A 21,387-nucleotide genomic window follows, 5' to 3' on the forward strand; every position below is an offset into this window, starting at 1 on the left:
TTAGTTAACATACTTTGCAATAAAAATGAAAATAACTGGCTAAAGACCAACTAAGTAAAGATAAAGTATTTATATATAGATTTTATTTCCTTAATATCATATTTTCATACAGTAAAATTCTATATGGAAGTTTATAGAAATAATATATTTTTGACAATAAAATACAAAGGAAGGGAGAGAGATTTAACAAAAGTTGAAGTAAAGAAATGGTATCACATAGTAAATAAAATTGCAGAAAGCAATAACAAAATGGTATTAATATTACTGAAGATTGACATAAAATGTATATGATTAATCATACTTTTTTCAGTTAACATACATAAATGACATGGGCATGGATTATTTTATAGCTGATTCATATAGATGGATCATAGATATCAGATGTTCTTCAGCTTTTGCAGCCAGGGTCTCTCTATGTAGTCCTAGCTAGCCTTGAACTTACTGAGATTTGTTAAAGATGAAGACCACTACACCTGGCTTTGATAACAGTTCTTATTTAAGAGGAGACACTGGTGCTACAGAGGAGGAGGAGTTTCAGCAACTCTCTAGTACTTTTACAATGTAGATCTGAGGGAAATTCCAGAAACAATGTGTCTTCCTAGAGCAATCACTAGGAAAATTATATTTTCAAGAAGTTACTAAAACAGTTAAAATTGGTCACAAGAAAATATATCTTTCGAAATGATGAGATAATAAAAATGTAACAGGGGAGCAAAATGTCTAGGGAAGCAATATGGAAGAAATAATTTAACCCTAACAGTAATACCAGTATGTAACTCACCTGGTAGAAATGAGGATATTCTAAAGAGATTCTGACTATCAAACAGTTGAAACAATTGACTCTCTCCAACCCCCCAAAAATGGGGATTGTGTTGTTCCCAACAGAAATACCATGCTGGTAAAAGGAAAAAGGGTTCCCATAGGACAACAGGTAAATAATGATGGTTCAAAGGTTTGTAGGACCACATAAAGCATGAAATGTTTTCTAGATTAAATCATATAATAAGTCATATGAAAACACTTTTCAGCTTCAAATTATAAGAATCAAGGAAGTAAAACTCCACTCTACAGAGTGGGACAACGTGATTTCAAATCAAGAACTTAATAAGCAGGTTTTAGAAAAGATATTTAAAGAACACTTACAGTCTCACAATTAAAGGATAAATAAACTCGATTTAGATATTTCTCCAAGGCAAATAAACAAATAGAAGTTGTTAAATGTAACTCATCTCTACAGAAATTAAAGTAATGACTACAGTGACCTACCATGTCATACTGACTAGAATGGCAATAACAACAGCAGCCACAGTAATAGAGAAAGTGATGAGTATTGCCAAATATGTTGGAAAATCAAAGTTACTGTGCACTGCTTACTGTTACCCCTGACTTGGCAAAATCCAGTGGGTACTTAAAGCTAGTCATACAAATACCCTATCACAATTCACAATCAGGCATTATACATATTGACTACTTCATTCTTAGATATATATGCAGGAATCGAAATTTATGGTCACATAAAAACCTAAATTTGGATGTGCATAGCAGCATTATTAATATTATCCATGAGTAGAAACAAATGTTTATAAAATGAACAGATAGGCATAGTGAAGTATGTCGATATAAAGATCATGCATTACTGCTATAAATGGCTGAATCTTGAAAGTTCAATGTTAAGAGAGCCAGTCATGAACATTATATTTTGTATGATTCTATTTATATAAAATGTTCAAACTTGGCCAATTCATAGAGAACAAAAAGTGGATTCAATTATAGAAGCTGCAGAAATGGGAGAACAAGGAGAGACTGCTAGGGTTGTAGGGTTTACCTTTAATGACATAAAACTATTCTGGAATTGAACAGTGCTGATAGTTGTCCAACTCTGTAAATACATGAAGATCAATCAAATTCTACACTTTAAATGGGTAGATATTTTCCTACATGAATTATATCTTAATGATGCTATATAAAACACAAAATAATATTTTCCTTCTCCCATAGTCTTCTATTCCTCTATATTAATTTGCCTTTTTTTCCAAATTACATTGCAATTACCCTTGTCTGTCATTACCTTGAGAGACAGTTGTGGCTTAAAACCTATTGGGCTAGGCAGCGAATATATATATATATATATATATATATATATATATATATATATATATATTGCATCCCATGACATGGGATACAGTGAGGAACTGTGGAACTGTGGTGGTAAGTGTTCCTATGGATACTGCAGGTGGCAGTGGATTGAGAGCTAGACTCCCCATTCGACTCTTTCTTATTCTCCAGCTCAATCCTAAGTATCCAGAGAATATTTGAATACCAGAAACATCTAGTAAATACAAATACAAAGTAGAATATTTATTTTAAATGTGCCAGAGGATCGCAAGCACCCCAGCATTAGGCAACCCTAGCCCGAATCCCACAGAATGTTGTTCTTTACAGCTTCCAAATTGTTCAGAAGGCAAGAACTACCATGTTGCAAATTGGTTGTTTGTTCATTGCATAAGTGCAGCGTACAAAGAATAACTTTCCACACCCAAGTGCAGGGGATGCCAATGAAAGCCATCTCTTAACCATATCTCAGAGAACAGTTCACTTTCATCTGGCCTGGTTCCACTTCTTCCCACTCCCTTTTTCCTCCCTTTTGGGGCCCACCTATTTCATGCCACATCACCTTGTTCTCAGGAGAAAGCAACTGAGGCTCTTCTTTGCCAGAAACATGAAAACCCAAACTTCTCAAAGTTGTATTTACTTGTTCATTCATTCATTCACGGATTCAAAAAAAAACTTTTTTGACAAAACACTAATTAGAGGGCAATGCATATGCTAAGGACCAAGGATAGAATGTTGACTAAAACAATTCCTTGACATTCCCAAGGTACTATAGAACCAAGTGGTCCAGCAAACACTCTGGTTCCATATTAAAGGCTATGTGTATATGTCTCCTGCTCATAAACTCACCAACCATTTTGCCTGAGCCTCATCTTCCTTCAGAGACAGTGTTAACCAACTAAGGACTTAAAGAGTAAGTTATCCAAAAACTACTAGAAAATAAAACCGGAAGCAAGGCTGTAAAGAAGAATGAGCATGGCCTGCTTAGTCAGAAGTTCTAGTTTCTTAGGCCCAAGCCCAACTCTGTTGTTTATTGGTTGGCTAAGTCACTTAATTTCTCTGCCTTCTTTTCCTCATCTGGAAATGGAATGAAAATATTTGTCGGAGGAATGTTGGACTTAGCAGTGTCTGAAATTATTTGTTTCAACATTCTGTACTTGTTTTATATACCACATATAGATGTGGAAACCTTATAATAGCTGGGAATTTCATCTGATTTGTTTGAATATGTACCCGTTGCTCAATGGTACTTGTCTTATGTTAGCGCCAAATAAAATTTCATTAACAAAAAGGGTCAGTATAATTGTTCAAATACTTTTAAATTTATGAAATGCTATCTGTTGTTGTTGCCAATCCACTCAAATTAAAGTTTCTAATGAAAGGCCTTGTTTTCTAAGTATAAGAATGCATCCTGATTCATTGGAAGGAATTCAAATTGTAACTGTTTCATTCTGCTCTACTGAGGAGAGGGCATTTAACCTCCCTATGACCCTTCTTTTGACTCATCTCTTTGCCATATCAGATTGTTGGTTGTACAGACCCCATAACTATTCTTTATTAACTTGCATTGCCTTATAAGTATGGCTTTAATAAACTGAGAAATCGGAGGGTCAGAAAACACGGTGACTGATCACAAAGGTTGGTGACTGAATGCCTAATGTCTTATAATTTTCAATCTGTAGAGCAGACTCCACAGCAGTAACAGAGGTGGGTAGACACTGCCCATAAATGGAAAGCAGGCTCTTTGTAGCTGCAGTTTGTCTCCTTATCACTCAGGCTGATGAAATCTGAAGGTAGCGTGCCAGAGGCCCCAAGATGGCTTTGCAGACTGGAACGTGCTTGTTCGGCTTATTGAATGGCTTGTTTTTGTTTATTTAACAGTGACAGTTCTCCAGCTCCATGCTGCCTCACTAGTACCTAGGTCCAAAAATTGCCAAGCATGACACATGTCCAGTCTCAGGTTTTTATCCTAGATTACATTCTGTTCACCTCTGTGTTTCTTTGCAATTTACAAAGAGATGGTTGGTTGCTTTAAGATCACAGAAAGTAATTATTCTCAACTTCTACCAGCTAAAGAAAAAGAGAGAATTTGAGAGAGATGGTTTAGCTATGAGTGGGAACTTTAGGGCCAAGATGAAGACTGAATGGATATTATTGAATCTTTGGTGTTTTGTGGAAATTAGAAATTTTAATTTGTCTGATATAGTTTGGCAGCATCTCAATTTAGGGCTCAAAAGTTGTTCACTCTCTGCCTTAGTCTTCATATTTAGATGCTCCCTGAGGGATAACAAGGCTATTTCTAAATAAGCACTTTGCTGTTCCTTGAGAGTCGTAATAGGAGAAAGAAAAGAAGCAGCATTTGACCAAATTATTGGTGGAAAGCAGACACTTGGGTAGGTTATGTGATTAGGAGATACTTGTTCCTTGGACGAGTTCTACTGCACAAATGAGGACACGGGCATTCTCTTTCTGGGGATACAGAATCAGAGAGGGCTTCCTCGAGTCGTTGCTGGCCTCTTCTGCCGAGGTCTACATAATGATGCAACGTTATAAAAAAGACAGTTGGTCAGAGGCAGGGTAGAGAGTTTGAGTTCCAGAGAGGGTGGATATAAGTAAAACCAGAGGGCTTGTCATGGCAAAGGTTAGGTTAGGAACTGTAGCAGCTTTGCACCCCTGGCAGACCATATGAAAGAGGTTGCAGAAGGGGTGAATTTAAGAAGTAGCAATAAGCCTTAAATGCCCAGAGAGTACTTTGAATTTATAGCTTATCAGCCATGTGGTTTTCACTTGGGCACTTCATAGAATTACAAACACTCAGATTTGACCTGTAACTCTAGACTAAGACAACGCTGGATTCCGTAATGATATTACAAATAAGCTCCTCTTGTGATTCTAATGTGGCAATGAGTTCAAAGCACTAAAGTGAGTCATGAGTTGTTGAGAGCTGTCAGTGAGAAGAGTTACAGAAGCAGATTTTTTTTTTTTTTGCTAGAATAGCACCGGAGTCCTGTGCGAAGATAAGACAAGAAGCAGGAGGACTTGAATAAGGCAGTTGCAGTTATTTTGAAGACAAAACTACGTGTGTGTGGTGACCATTTAGGCTGTAAAATTAACAGATATTAGTCATTGATTGGCTGATAGGAATGGTGGTGGCAGGTGGGATGCATCGAGGAAGTGTAGTACATTAAGTCCAAAATGACTCAAAGTTTCTGTGTTGAGTCACCGCAGAATCTGAAACACGCTGTAAGAGACTGTAGCCTAATGGTTACTTTTAGAGTCAGAAAGGACTTGAGTTCAAAGTGTAGGGCAACCATTTACTACTGCTTATATGTCTTGAGCAGAACCATTAAGGCGCTGTACCCCCAACATTTCCTTCTATAAAATGAGAATGGTGATACATACCTCACTGACTTGTTCTAAAGATCAAATGAGGTTAAACTTTACTTCCAACTCAGTCGGACAGGCACCTAGGAAATGCCAGGTGTTCCTATTCTACTATTTATTATAATATATCCTGGAGTGAAATGGGGTCAGGGATTTTGTTAATCATTGTCAATAAGCCCTCTTCCCACAATAAAAATAAGTCTATTACTTGGAGGAACAGGGTGATTTCCCCAGTTTCCAGTTAATAGTTGTCCTTGTTGTGTTGGAGTGTAAGAGATCAAAGTAAGTTCTGTTCTGTTGTGGGTCAGTGATACAATAGACCTATTTTTCTAACTCCTGTACATTCTTTGAGCCAACTTGAAGTGTCTAACCTTGGCTTCCTGGTTTCAAGTGGAGATTCAAATCTAATCAGCGTTTCACTGTTACCAAATTGGGTTTGTTCACATGGTGCTATCTATCTACTTTTGAGTTTCTGTGGCACAGAGACACTTGGCTAAAAATAAAATCACATTTCTTATGCCAAATTATGTGTGTTTTCCCAGCCTCAGACAATGTCGCAAAGGGGCTTTAAAGGTAGAATGTTTTCCCAGGGTTTTCAACTGGCTGTTACTTTTCAGCCTTAACTAGTAGTATCCAGCATAGCCGGCAGAATAATGACTGTACAACTATACAGTATGAGATTCTCTAAACTTATGTCAAGGGGAAGTTGGAGTGACCTGGTGAAAACAGGTAAAAGAAACAGCTTTGGGGGGAGATATGCCAGATCCCTTCCCATGTATTGTCTGATGTACTTGTCACAATAACCGTCTGAGCTTGGAATATTATGCTCCTCATTTTATTTGTTTTTTGTTTGTTTGTTTGTTTTGTTTTGTTTTTCGAGACAAGGTTTCTCTGTGTAGCCCTGGCTGTCCTGGAACTCACTTTGTAGACCAGGCTGGCCTCGAACTCAGAAATCCGCCTATCTCTCCCTCCTGAGTGCTGGGATTAAAGGTGTGCACCACCACGCCCGGCATGCTCCTCATTTTATAGTTAAAGAAACTGACTATACAACTAGCGATGAGCAACAGTGGCTTTCAGGTTCAGAATTCTCTGTTCCTTAGAGTCTTTGCTTTCTCTCTCTTTCAAAGCTACTCCAACGTACTAGAATACGTGTTTCCTTTGAGTTTCATTTGTCTCATCTGTGAACTTCGGGTCTGAGGACACTTACTGCCATTCAAAGCAAATGTTACAGGCTAGACTTTAAGAGAGGGGTCAAGGACATGTATACCTTTGGAACCTTATATTTTTGTATCTGCTATATACTAGATAACTCAATAAATGTTAAAGACGTTCCGGCAAATTGGTAATCCCATAGTGACTGACATCTGTCTTAGTGGCACTTGTATTGCTTAATGCTTTTAACATTTCTTAAAGTTTTCTGGGATCTGACTGAGTGGCTGTATTATGTGGGTTATTATATAGACATTTTTTTTTGCAGGTTCCACGTGTCTCTTCCACATAGAACAGATAAGCTTACATGTCTTACTCTGCAACAGAACCCTAGCCTAGGAATTATAACAGCTGCATTAGAGTGCCAGGCCTGCTTATTCTCATCAATTCTCTGTCCTTCTGAGGGCACAAACTTTTACAGTGAATATACAAGGAGGTGAGCAAGGCCATATCAGATATTTCTGGACATTAAAGCACTTGGGTAACTAGGAAAAATGGACACCAAACCTCACCGAAATTATATTCTGAAATCAGAATAAAGGTGTTGATTAATTTAAGGAAGCTCCTATATGAGTTTAATGTGTGGCTAATGAGTAAGAAACATTGGACTAAAAGATTTTTAATTACCATCCCACTGTGATAGTTTATAGGACACAGTGCTATATAGTAAAATGAAAAAAAAAATGTGGGATTTGGAGGAAAGTCTTAGGGGGTTTGCTGCTGTAAGAAAACACCTCAACTAAAAGCAACTTGGAGATGAAAAAAAATATTTAGGATACACTTCCACAAAACAGTCCATCACTGAGGGAAGTCAGGGTAGGAACTCAAGTATGGCAGAAACTTGGAGGCAGGAACTGAAGCACAAGCCATGATAAAGTACGGGCTGCTGGTTTATTCCCTATGGTATCCTCAGCCTGCTTTCTTATCCACCCCAGGACCACCTGGCCAGGGGTAGCACCACACACAATCAGCTGACCCTTCTTGAATCAATCACTAAGTTAAGAAAATGTTCCACAGGCTTGTCGCCAGTTTAGTATTACAGAAGCATTCCCAGTGGTGGTTTTCTTTTCTCAAATAATTTTAGCCTAGTTAAAGTTGATATTAAAGTTAGCGGACTCCTGGGATGTGGAGTAGGGGAAGGGTGGATGGGAGGATGCAGGGAATGGAATATGAAGTGTAAAGAATAAATTAAAAATAAAATATTTTTTTTAAAAAAGCTAGCCTGCACAAAGACTATGAAATTGCTCTGCCATGTACTGGTTGTGCGATTTTGAAGACATAACCAAATGCTCTGGTACCTCTGGATCTGTCATTTTCAAAATAGACATATCCTCTGTACTCTATAGTAACAATTGTGAGAATTAAGCACTTTTGATGGCGCATAGTATATAGCAAGCCCTCAGTAAATAGTTTTAATAGATTAAAATCAAAGATGTGAGAAGCATTCTAGTGAAGGAAAATTTAACATGTAAGCTGAAATGAGGTGTTTTTTAAAAATTGATTGATTGCTTGCTCTGTGTTTCCTGTTTCATTGGCAATGCATTCCGGAAACAGAATATGGAAACAGATCTTGCTCTAAGACTTGATGACACTGCAGGAAACAAGCTGGTTAGTTCTTCCATGGCTGATTGGCTATGATGGCTTGAAAACTGTTGGGGAAAAATTGGCTCAATGAAGATAGCAGATGTGGTTTGGGAAATGCAAGGATATGACTATAATAAGCATTCATCTGTTCAGCTCCATTTCTAAGAGTAATAATAGGAGAAAAGGATAGATCTGTCAAATCGGCAAGACACTGCTGTCACCATTTCAGCTATCTCGGTGTGCTTTTCAGTGCTATAAGGTTTAGGAAAATGGTTTAAGCACAAAGAATATATCAGATGCATAGTAACACATGACACTTTTATTCAACTTTATATACTGTTTAAAGTAGTATATACTGTTCAAGCTAAAGGCTTAATTGCAGTTTAGAAGCATAAATACTGTGATCTGATCTCTAGATTCAACAATAGAATGTCCACCGTCATAAGTAATCAGGAACATAGTAAGCACACTTCTCGCACCCAACCTGGCTCCTTGTACAGCATTTCTCTTGCAACAGTTTGCACTTTTGTAACCCTGATTGAGACTGTGAAAACTCCTTGAGACTAAGTCCAGTGCCTTTATTGTCTTGGCATATGCAGCATTTAGCAGAGTTGTGCCATATCACATATTACTGAATAAAAAAAATACATACTGTATAAATAAACAATAGTATTGTCTTTTCCCTTTCATGATATAGTATATGTATATGAATGAGTTTTATACCATGTGCAGTATAATTTGGAAAATGAGACATGAAGGATGATAGAATATAAATATTTATATATCTACCCTTTTATAAAAACAAAAAATACAAGCAAAAGCTATGAGACTCAACCCTTTCAGAACTCTAGAAATGAAACAAAAGCAATATAAAGAAATTTATTCAAAAAGTTCCCTAAGTTATCTTTCTATGATGGAAACAATTAGACATCAGTAATATAGGGTAAAGTGGGAAATTCCCACATGAATGGCAATGAACAACAAACTCTTAAATAAATGTGGGGTCAAAAGAGCACAAATAGGTGAGATGAGATACTCTAAGACAGATGAAACTGAAAATATGCTGCACCAAAACTTAAACTAGTTTTTAAGCTAAACTATAGTTTTTAGCTATAGCTAAAAAACTTTCAAACTATTAGATGAACAAAGAAAGTATAGGTTACTTTAGAAAACATGTTTGATAAAACATGATTGATATTGTGATAGTGCATGCCAAAAAGATATGCTAAAGAGGAAAGGCAAGAAAAATCACGAGTTCTGAGCTTGGTCTACTCCTTGGGCTGGGAATGTAGGATCAGTAGTAGAGCACTTGTCTAGCATGTCTGAGACCCTAGGATAAGTATTGGATTTTAATTGATATTTTAAATTTATTTATTTATGAATGGGCATTTTGCCTGCAGGTATGCATATATGTCATATGTATGCCTGGTACCCCAGGAAACCCAAGGTGGACATGAGATCTCCTGAGACTAGAGTTACAGGTGGTTGTGAGCCACCATGCAGGTGCTGGGATCTAAACCTTGGTCTTCTGAAAGAGCCCCCAGTGCTCTTAATAGCTGACACATCTCTCTAATCCTTTAATTTATATTTAAAAACAACAAGAACAAAATACTAGCAAATTGAGTCAACTGATAGCTTAAAATTTTTTCAAACATTAACAAAAAGGAATTTACCACCAACTTCTATTGACTTCCATTTCACAAAGGAAATCTACTGATATGATGTACTATATTTAAAAAGGTATGGCCCTAGGGATATAATTCAGTGGAGGAGTCCTTACTTAGCATGTGCAGAACCCAAGATTTACCCTCTAGTATGACAACAAAACAAACAAAAATAATAAACGATAACAATACCAGAATTATGTCAACAGATACAGAAAAAAAAAAACATTTAGCTAAAGTTCAATACCAATTTTTGATTAAACAGTCCAACAACTAGTCATATAAAATAACTTTCTTAACCTGATGGATATCTTATGAGAACTGCTAAGCTAAATCATACTTAATAATCAGAGATTGAAATCTTTCAATATAAATCAGAAACAATGCAAAGGTGACTGTCCTGACCATGTGTATTTACCATTCTATTAGAGATGCTAACCGCAAGAAAAACAAGTAACAGGCACCAAGACTGAAAACAAAGAAGCAAACAGTTATGATCCTAGATAGGCTAGAAACCCACAATGAACTATGAGAAATAACCAAACGAGTGCAGTCAGGTTGCTGACTGATGTGTAATGCCCAACTACATTTGTATATTCTGGAAAAGAATAATCTGGAAATTTAAAAAAAAATTTACTATGACCAAAATAGCAGAAAATATGAATAAATTTAACAAAAGAAGTACAAGGCTGGCCCACTGAAAAATCACAAACCATTGTAGAAAGTTATAGCATATAGAAAAAAATAGAAATAAATGAGAAAATCACTGAATATTCATGTATCAAAAGATTGACTATTGTTAAGGTGTCAAGAATTCTTAATGAAGGAACGTTCTAGCAAAATAGTGGCTTAGGCAGCTACTGGATGGAACACAGGGTCCCCAATGCAGGAACTAGAGAAAGTACCCAAGTACCTGAAGGGGGCTGCAACCCTGTAGGTGGAACAACAACAGGAACTAACTAGTACCCCCTGGGTTTGTGTTTCTAGCTGCATTTGTAGCAGAAGATGACCTAATCGGCCAACAGTGGGAATAGAGGCTCCTTGGTCTCCCAAACTCCATATGACCTAGCACAAGGCAAGGCCTGGGCCAAGTAGTGGGAGTGGGTGGGTAGGGGAACAGAGGTGGGGGGAGGGGTATGGGAATCTTTCGGGATAGCATTTGAAATGTAAATAAAGAAAATAATAAAAAAAAAAAAAAAAAAAAAAAAAAAAAAAAAAAAAAAAAAAAAAAAAAAAAAAAAAAGAAAAGTAAATAGCAAATAGCACTGAAAAAAAAATAGTGGCTTAGGAATAAGGAGAAAAAGAATTTTAAGAGGATTGTTAACATGGTCAAAACATAACATGTATAGATATGTAAATGTCACTATAAAACTATTCCTTTGCACAATGTATATTGATGATAATTTTAAAATCCTAGCTGCTTTCTTAGCAGAAGTTGAAAACTGGCCCTGAGATTCTTATTGAAATATAAGGATCCTAGAAGGGACAAAACAATCATCAGATTAAAAAATAAAGAAAATCAAAAATTCTGTCTGGAAACTCTTACTTCGAAGCTTCAAATGAATTTAATGAAAATGTGATGGGGAAAATTGAGATAAGTTGTTAGCAAGATCTCTTTCTCCTTTCTTCTCTCTCACCCATTAGCCTCTTAATATTGTTTGAGTTTGAAACTTTATGTATACGCAGCAATTAATTAAAAGGTATACTATTTCGAAGGGAGTGTCAGTCATACTGACATGAGATGGTCACATATATAAGAACACTATTAAGAATCAAAAAATAAATTTCTACATTTATGGTTAACTGATCTTTTAACAATGTTTGCCCAAACTTTGGGGGTTGAAGCAGTCTAACACAAGTCTGACTTGCTGTAAAGTCATGAGGAGAGTTGTACACGTAGCCTTTAGAACTTAGCTCTCTCTCTCTCTCTCTCTCTCTCTCTCTCTCTCTCTCTCTCTCTCTCTCATAAGAAAATACTACTGGACCTAATAAGGAAAATTGCTGTTCGACTTTTGCATTTCACCTTGGTTCCACAATCATTGAGGGGCTTGCTAAAATGAGACCAACTTTCAAAGCTTCTCAATACATTGGCAACAAGAATATTTGGGGGCAAGAATCAAGAATGAAGAGAAGCAAATAAGAGAGGGAGAGAGGGAGGGAGGGAGGGAGGGAGGGAGAGAGGGAAGGAGGAAGGGAGGGAGGGAGGGAGGGAGGGAGGGAGGGAGGGAGGAACAGATAAGTCATAAAGGCTATGTGTCCAACTTTCTTCAAGGTTGACCTGGCATTTTCAGGTAGACAGCTTTTGGCAATCCACTTCTATTTAATTAGCCATGCATGTTTAAGTAAGTATGTAAATAAACTAGGGGAGTTGGGGAGGAAACACGATGCACTTGTTCTCAAAGCAAACCTTTGTGCTTGTATATAGATTGTTGTTTAGGAAGGTATTCTTTTCAGGTTCTTATTTAATGCTTTATTATTATTGTCAAAATAATACATAATATATGCATAATGATAAAATGAATGAATACTCATGTGCTCTCATTATAGAGCCCACAGTGTTACACTAAGCCTGCTAGAATTCAAGGTCTGTGAGGGCATAAAACTTTGGTCAGCTATGTTCATTACCCTAAGATGCTACCTGACATGCGGTCGGTGTGTCATGATATTTCTTTCCTCTTCAGACCATCACCTCCAGCAATAACTCAGAGCTTAACAGTGTCTTAAATTTGGGACCTATTATTCTCTTAAATTTTAATAACTTTTCACATATATACTCCTTAACAATGTTGTTGCTTTTTCCAGAAATTTGTACAACAAAATTAAATGCATCCTCTAATGAGTTAGGCCTATTACACATTAGTATGTAAGATTTACCTATGAGGTTTCAGTCAGTGTCCTTGCTATTGATGACTTGTATTTTGTTGAATAAATATGCCAAAATTCATTTCTGTTTTCTCCTGTCTGTAGATATTTGGCATTTCTGCTTCTATAAACAAAGCTACTATGAGCACTTGTGCACGTGCTTCCTGGTCACATGTGCAAAAGTTTCACTGGAATATGAATCTGGGAAAAGAAACTGCAGCCAGAATTTTTGTTTTCATCTTCCAACGTTTAGCCCATGAGTCAGAACTACAGCATGCCCTTATTCACACAAAGAGAGAGTCAGGAGGGCTGCTGCTGTCCAAAATATTTTGAGAACTGAGTAGAGAAGAAAGGAGAAGGGGAAAAGGAGAGGAGAAATGAGTCTAGTGAAACCTGCGGTTACTTGGGTCTTTCATCAAAATGAGGTGTAGCTCATGAAGCCTAGATTCTAAAAATCATCTTCCTTAGTTTTGTTCTCCCCTATTTTCTTTTACTAACTCTTAAGGTATCATTTTTTAAGTACATGTCTACTCAATAAGATGGTGGATTGTCTTAACATTCTCTTGGGTTTACATTTGATTAGATCATTTAAACTACAATAGCTATAGTTTAAATTTTGATGTGGATAAAAATGTATAATTCTTTAACTTTGTAATGATACTACAATACTTACCCTCGTAACGAAAGTGAAGTGTGAAGTATTATATTAACTACAGATAGAAGTTGCATCACACAGCTTTCAAATTTACCTTGCTTAAGTGACTTGTTGAAGAGCAACACGTTTCTTAAAGTCTTCTTTAAAAGAATAATTTACTTATCTATTTTCTGAATTTTTCCACTTTGTTAACTTGGCATGTAATTTGTACCTAAAAATGTTATTAGTGTTGTCACTTACCTGTATGGACACCTGTATCTTTTATAAATGATCCCATTGTTCATCTGCTTTCATCAATGTAGCAGTTAGAAATCATATTCTTTCCTGTGCTATTTGACTTTTCTTGCCTCTTGAGTCTCTGCTGTAGTAGATAGTTAGCTGCAAAGGGAAAAGAGCATACACTAATTTTCTTCTGATTCTTTCTGGACTAAAAATGGAGGCACAATATTTACCTGAGTGAATAATTTTAACCAAAACACTGAGTGATGTTCTTTGCACTTGGCTGACTTGCATATTGGAAATGAACTCCTTTCCCTTAAAATATGTGGCTCTGCTAGCCTTGGTCTGGTTTAATTTTTAGTTATGATATGAAATGAAGGCTTTTGAAAGAGAATAGGGGCCACCATTTTACTGACGTTTCATATTTATAGAACGAATATTTGAATTTCTTTTCTTTTCTTTCTTTCTTTTTTTTCTTTTTTCTTCACTCAGGTCCTGAAGACTTATAAAATATAGTCTAAGTTTTCTTTGTTTGTGCCTTGCCAGAGATGTTTATTTGGGTGGGACGGAAAAGAACTGAATACTTTTCTGGTTTCTAGGGACTATACTTAACATGAAAATGAAGAGCCATTAGTAAAAAGCAGATGTAAATAGTGACAAGATATTTGGGGAAGGAAAACTATATTGAATTTAGTAGGAGATAAATGTGGCTTGGTATGAACTCATTTTAACCCTGACTTTTCTCATTCTTCCTTGTTTCCTCTGTTCAATATTAATGAGAAAATAATCGTGTTTTTTTGTTTGTTTGATTGTTTGTTTGTTAGGGTGGGTGATAAAAACCACTAAGCACAAAAAATAAACTCCAGTTCTGGCTCATTTTTCTTCCTTCTTTGGTAGAGAAACACAGATAAATCATGGACGATGTAGTACTATGGCTAAGAGTGTGGACAATTGTCATCTTTAAGGCTGATTAATATAAGAGGTCACTTAAATTTTATTAATTTTTGACATAGAACATGGAACATAGACAAAATTTGATATTAGGTTAGCAAGAAGCATATTCTAGTTGGACAAATGAAGCCATTATTAAAAGAGATGGAGAACTAATACACAGTGAGGAGTTTAGAATTGCGTTTCTATCTCTTTATTTTCATATCTATCTGAAAAGTGTAGGCACAGATCTTGGAGCTAAGCACTTAGACTAGCATGATCCTCATCCAGGGAACCTACAAGTCTCTTAAAGGATTTGACAGCATCCCTCAAACTACTCAACAGTGCTATTATATCATTTCTCAGGAAAAGTGTATGGTACCAGGATTCTGTTACATTTTTGTTACAGAACAGGGAAAGGGACACGCCCATGTGACACTGAGAGACTCAAGAAGAAAACAAAGGACTTAATACAAAAGAACAATGAAAACTGGTATGATAATACTAATCTATCCTTTACTTGTATATTAATAACAAGAGCAGCTCATATATCTGATTTATGTTGTCACAGCAATAACTCAGTACTACTGGTAACAATATTGCTGTTTTACAGGTAAGACTCCAGGCTCCAAGAGCTAAAATATATAAAATCCTTCTGGTATTTGATTCAGGCTGATCATAGGCCTCTCTTCGGAAGAAGAAAGATAGAGTTAGGTTCATGCCATTTAATGACTGTATATGTTGTCATTAATGCATCAAATCACATTAAGTTGATACCTTAACCTCAGCTTAACTTCCTTCTCTTACAAATGCAGAGCCCATGAGATTGGCTACTCCCTCAGAACGTGTTTAATTCCTTGGCAGGATTCAAAGTGTCCATGGGAAACCTTACAAACACCATGCCCAGAGAAGGTCTCAAGAGTTCAGCTTTACACTGATTCACTCGAGCAATACATAGAATAGTCACTTAGATGTATGTATGTACAGTTTCTCAGAAGACCATAGAATTCTGTTCGATGTCTGCCATCCACTGACATATGCCTCTTTGTTCTCTGTGTGTGTCTGTGTCTTTTCAGTTTGGACAGTACCAGGGACCACGTTTTACCCATCGACTATTACTTTCCACCCCAGAAGACCTGCCTGATCTGTGGAGATGAAGCTTCTGGCTGCCACTACGGAGCTCTCACTTGCGGCAGCTGCAAGGTCTTCTTCAAAAGAGCCGCTGAAGGTAAAAAGTCTTACCTACTTCCTGATATTTTCTCCTTCTCTTTTGCCTTGCAGAGAAGGACAGTGACCTTCCAGGGCCCTCTGATAATCCCAGAGACTGAGTCATTAGTAAGGGCCCTCTCATAGTACATGTAAGATCAAAGAAGTGCATGGTTATATATGCTGAGCAGTCTTGGCTGTCCTGGTTGTACAAGCAATGATGGTGGTGTAGGTGGTCCCAGCTGGTGCTTGGTGGCTCCTAGGAATGAAAGCCAAATTAATGATTTGAAAAATTAAATTTCCTTCCTGCTTGTTTTCAACTCTGCTTCCTAGTGAGGAAAAGAAAACTTGTCCTTATTAGAGAGGTTAGAAGTGGAGAAACCCCAACTGAGTATACAGGCTGTTTTCTGTAGAGAATATGAGGCTGTTCCTTAGCAAAAGCTTCCTGGCTTTAACCCCAGAAAAGGAAGTGTTCTCCCTGTTCAGCAGATCATCAGTGTCTGCACCTGCTCCCTCCTGCTTGCTGCCTCTTTGGGACCTCTCTTTGCAATAAGGACTCCAAGGCAGAGAAAAACTCAAAGAGAAGCATCAGAGGACTTGCCTTCAGGGCATGACCGTTGGTTCAGAGTCCCAATGTAACTTGCATTTTGTATCCAGCTAAGTAGGACGAAGCCTTTACTTGTTATCTGCACTAATTATGATGTTTCTCTAACCTACATCATCTAGCAGAAACACCCACTCCAGGCCTTTAATGTAGTCTAGTGATCCCTCCCTTCTTAATCACTGGGTGGGGGTGGGAGCTTAAACCTTTATTCATACACTCTACTACCTTCCCTCAGTCTGGTACTCCTTTCTCAAAGAATCACTGGAAAGCTGCCCCTACATGGTCTACTATGGCTGCAGACTTCATTTTAAATATTCCTTTGCAACTCTGCCCTGGTCTCTGGCTTCCCACAAAGGAGGAGCTTCCTGCCAGGGAGGTTTTCCTTCTTTCTTCAGGAAGAGCTTAAGTCAGAACCAAAACAGACAGCCCTTTATCATACAAAAGAAGCATCAGAAAAGAAATGCATTTCCTGAGAAATATACTCAGCACAACAGAAGCACAAGGGAATATCTTGCAATAAGAGCTGTCCTCACTGACAGTCAATCTAATAATGGTTTTAATGTCAGCATTTCAATAGGTGCGAGAAATACATTCAAAACGCAAAGTTACCCTTTTCTTTTCTTCCTGTTCCCCAAGGTATGAGGAGGCAACAGGAACTCTGTAATACTGAAAACGAGCTACATGTTTCACCTTTACTCTCCAATGGCCCTTTTGCTGCTGTCCTTAGTAGACTAGCATGAGATCCAAGGCCCTAGGGCATAATAAGCCCAGACCTTCAGAAAAAGTCTTAAAGTGGTGCCTTCCTTTCTTAGCAGGATTTATGAAAGACCTGTCAGGAAAGGATGTGAAAACACATTCCAAGGACTTCAGATCACCCCAGCTTCTCTAGTGCACCACCATTGCTTCCTAACACCCTGTCACAGGTGATCCTGTTCTCACAGCAGGGAGAGAAGCAGGGTAGCATTCTAAAGCTATTCCAAAGCAGCAGGCTCCGAATTACAGGAGTAGCCTTACCAGAGGGGAAATGAGGTTAAGTGAGCAGATTAGATCATGACCAGTGCCACCTTTGGATTGTAGAAATCTAGGTGACTAAAAGGTTGCTTTTAGAACACTAGAGATATGATCCCCCATGTTGTAAAAGGGAGGAATTTGCAGCAATACTATCCTATCCTACAGGACACTTTTCTGGAGAACTTAGAACTAAAAGAAGAAAGAAGGCAGAAGGGCAGCTACCAGGGCTGCGTGAAAGCATCCCTAACACCATGTAGAGTCTACACTATTTAACAACAGGGCAGACAAGGAATGTGGGCTCCAGGGGATCATTCGGTATTCAGAATGCAGAAATCCAACAAGAGCTATGCAGCGTCCAGACCCTAGAGTCATTTAAGTTCCTGAAACTCAGTAATACTTTACTTAAGAAAATCAGGATCACCAAAGGGTATTTATTTTGTTTTAAACATTATCATACAAGTTTATTTCACAGTTTTCCCATAACACAAATTAAAGACAGTGCAATTACTTAAAGACCGTGGTTTGCACAGCAGAAGTTTATGCATGAGAGAACACCTTGACTATGCTCCATGTAAAAATTCAGGCATGGAGCCAACTGGCTACTTTATTTTATAGATAGAGAGAGAGAGAGAGAGAGAGAGAGAGAGAGAGAGAGAGAGATATGCATATATGTGGTATGTACACATATACATGTATACATATATGTGCGTACATATGCACATATGCATATATACACATATCCATATATACATGTATATGAGTCCATTTAGTGTTGGCCATAAGGTTATATACTTACAAATGACCACTTGGGGGCTGCATGCTTCTAATCCTAATACTTGTGACACAGAGTTTGAGGCCAGCCTGATTTACATACTGAGTTCTGGAACACCCAGAGCAGCTTTGTAGAGACTCTGTCTCAAAAATGTCAAAAAGAAATAGAAGGAAAAAAATGACAACTTGAGGTTGGATAATCTATCTCCCTGCTCTAACCTCTCTTGTGTTCCTGCTAATTTCTTTCAAATTTATGACCTCTTCCTCTTGAATGATTATTGCTATTTACATACATAAACATACACATATACATATACAGAGGTGTATATATAAATACAACCTGTTGAGTTCAATTAGTGTTGCTTTCTTGTATATGTGTTTACAGCTATCCACATAAAACTGGATAACCCATCAGGATACTTGTTTCAGAGAAAAACCAAATGTCACTATTGTACCTTTGAGGAAATTTGTCTGTACTGGTCATTATTTTCATTCAGAGGCTTTACAGCTGAGTAGGACTGCTGCTTGATTTTTCTCCCTTGGAGGCTCGCATAGTTCCTTTGAATACTATGAGAGCTAGCCCTCAAAGAAGAGGATTCCAGGCCACCACCAACTCAATTCTTCCAAGTCCTAATAGGAACTTGCCTTCAACATTTGGGAGGCAGCCAAGGGCAATGACAACAGCCTATATTATTTATTCAACTTTTCTGACCAACAACATGAAAGGAGGGTTCCCATGCTACACTGAGGATTTTGTTAGATAATCTGTGGCACTTCTGGATGTCTTACAGAGCCAATCTTAGCTGTTTGGTTACTTTGGAATGTGGGCCCTAGGTATCGATTCTTAGTCCTTCGAGAGATCCAGAAAGACATTGTAGAGGCAAACAAAATAAGGCAAAAAGTTATTACTATCATAACACTAATGAAGCAGAGGTTAGTGTATTTGCAATTTTAGGGCCAGCTCCATCTACATAGTAAGTTCTAGACCAGCCAAGAATACCTAGTGAGGCCATATTTAAAACAGATAATAGTAGTAACAATACTACTACTACTACTACTACTAATAATAATAATAATAATAATAATAATAATAATATACTATTGCTGGTGTTTCTTTTCTTCCCTGTAAAAGATGGATGGTTTGAGTTTAGTAGCATCATTAAATCTACTTGAGAGCAGGAGACTATATTATTGTCCCCCAAAAACATATATTGATTTTTTTAATATTTTAAGATATATCTGTACTGCCTATTTGAAAGTGTTAAATTTGAAATTTTACCTGCCTTAGAGAGAGTATAGTCACAAATATTTCTCTTCCTCTCTTCCTCATTCATTGTCAGTTAAATCTGACTGAGTATTTAGCACATTGACTATCACATTATACACATTTGTCAAAGATCTCTGGCCTGGGCACAGGTACAAGAGTTAAAAGCCTGGCTGGCATGTTAGACAAAAATTCATTTCTAGCTTTGGTAGTTTGTAAAACATGACATTTTAAAACTGTCACTGGTAGGGGGCTCTGCACAGAGTTGATTATAATCTGGCCAGATTTTCTTACTGGAAAGGTAAAGAAGAGATAACCCCAGAGTTTCTTGTAGCTGTTAACACTGAAGGGTAAGCGAGATTTGGGCTGAGCATGGAAGGCTCTGTATATTCTTGAAAGAGGAATATGCCCTGGAGGTTAAATTACTAATTTGGAAAAGAGTGAGATGGTGGCGGTCATGTGAGAGTGGATATGTTTGAGAATGGCCAACGAGTTTGAAATAGGTGGAAAAGAACATGTATTTGTAGGTGAGTAAGCTAACTAGGAAAGAGACAGGGCAGGAATGTTGAACACTATCCTAAGAGGTGTGGAAATCAAAGAAAGGTAGTACCTTTATATTGGTTCAAAAGTCTTAGTTGGATGGACTTTGATAAGAAATTACCCTCTTTAGGCTTTAGTTTTCTGTTTGTAGAATAGATATATTTTTATCAATGTCCTTCCAGGGGCTGGGGAGATGGTTCAAGTGATATGAGAAAGGATTTCTTTTGCCAAAGACTTGAGTTCAGTTCCCAGCACACATGTATAGTGGCCCACTACTGCCTGTAACTCCAGTTTCAGGAGATCTGGAAGGTTCCAGAACCACATTCTTGACTCCCTGGCTACCTTCACTCATCTATAACTACTTTCTACCCACCTACCCCACTCCATCCCCACATACATACACATAAGTAAAAATAAAATCAGATTGTCGGTAAATAAATGTCTTCCCAGCTTAGAATTTTGTGACAATTCTATAATTTATAAATATCACTATTGTTTCATCAAGCTCAGATGCATTATGTGCTTGGAGTTTGACTTTGTAGAGGATGGGAAAGGCTAGACCTGGATCAATAAAAACTCAAGTCTTCAAACAGGGCCAGAAAGAGCTGAGAGTGCATGTGGAAAGGCTGGGTTAACATGGGGGACTGAGATTCTCTTTGTAATCATGGATGACTAACTTCCTTTCGTTTCCATTTGCTCATGTGGAAAATCAGGATATGAACCCCCATCTCTATTATCAGGTTTCAAAGAGGGTTAATTAATTCATTATGCACATTATGTACTTGAGAATTTACTATTTTTCAGACATTTTCTAGTAAAACATTTGAGACTGCACATCCTTTTGTTTTGTACACATGGTGCACTGTTTGGTACACATCATAAAATTAAAACTGTAGTTTACATTCTGAACTCAAAGAATTACACCATCCTCACTGATGTTTACAATAGGTCCCAATTTAGTTTCCTTGGCAAATTTTATATAAGTATGGCTTTGATTTTCTCTCCCACCCCAGGTTTTTGTGAGGGAAGAAATATAAGTGAACCTTTATTGAACTCATTCTGTCCTTTAAATCCACTTTCCCACCTCAACTCATGTGGGATTGAATGTTACCTCATTGCAAGTTTTACAGCAAGTTGTTGGTGTATGATAGTGTCTACTTCACTCCCTGAATCTTTGAGTCATGTTTCCCAGGGTCAAATTAATTCAACTAGAAACATCACCTTGTAGATTCAACAAAGACTTGATCAGGTATTTTGGCCCCAAAAGGTGGCTGATCCTGGCTTCGTGAGTTCCAGGGATCGTCCTGTAAAGCTCTGATCAACTTTTTATCTCTCTTTTTCTTAAATTTTACTGCCAGACTAGATTCTAGAT

The 21,387-nt window shown here is 37.4% G+C and overlaps 1 protein-coding gene across 1 annotated transcript in view; it reads left to right on the forward strand.

The window, feature by feature from the left end:
- Ar (androgen receptor) overlaps window positions 1–21,387 on the forward strand; it is a 159,346-nt gene that overhangs the window by 69,820 nt on the left and 68,139 nt on the right. Inside the window, exon 2 of the mRNA XM_021188305.2 lies at window positions 15,696–15,847. Coding sequence (XP_021043964.1) covers window positions 15,696–15,847 — 152 coding nt within the window. The remainder of the gene's footprint in view (window positions 1–15,695; window positions 15,848–21,387) is intronic.

This window comes from Mus pahari, chromosome X (assembly GCF_900095145.1).
Source record: "Mus pahari chromosome X, PAHARI_EIJ_v1.1, whole genome shotgun sequence".
Classification (NCBI taxonomy): Eukaryota; Metazoa; Chordata; class Mammalia; order Rodentia; family Muridae; genus Mus; species Mus pahari.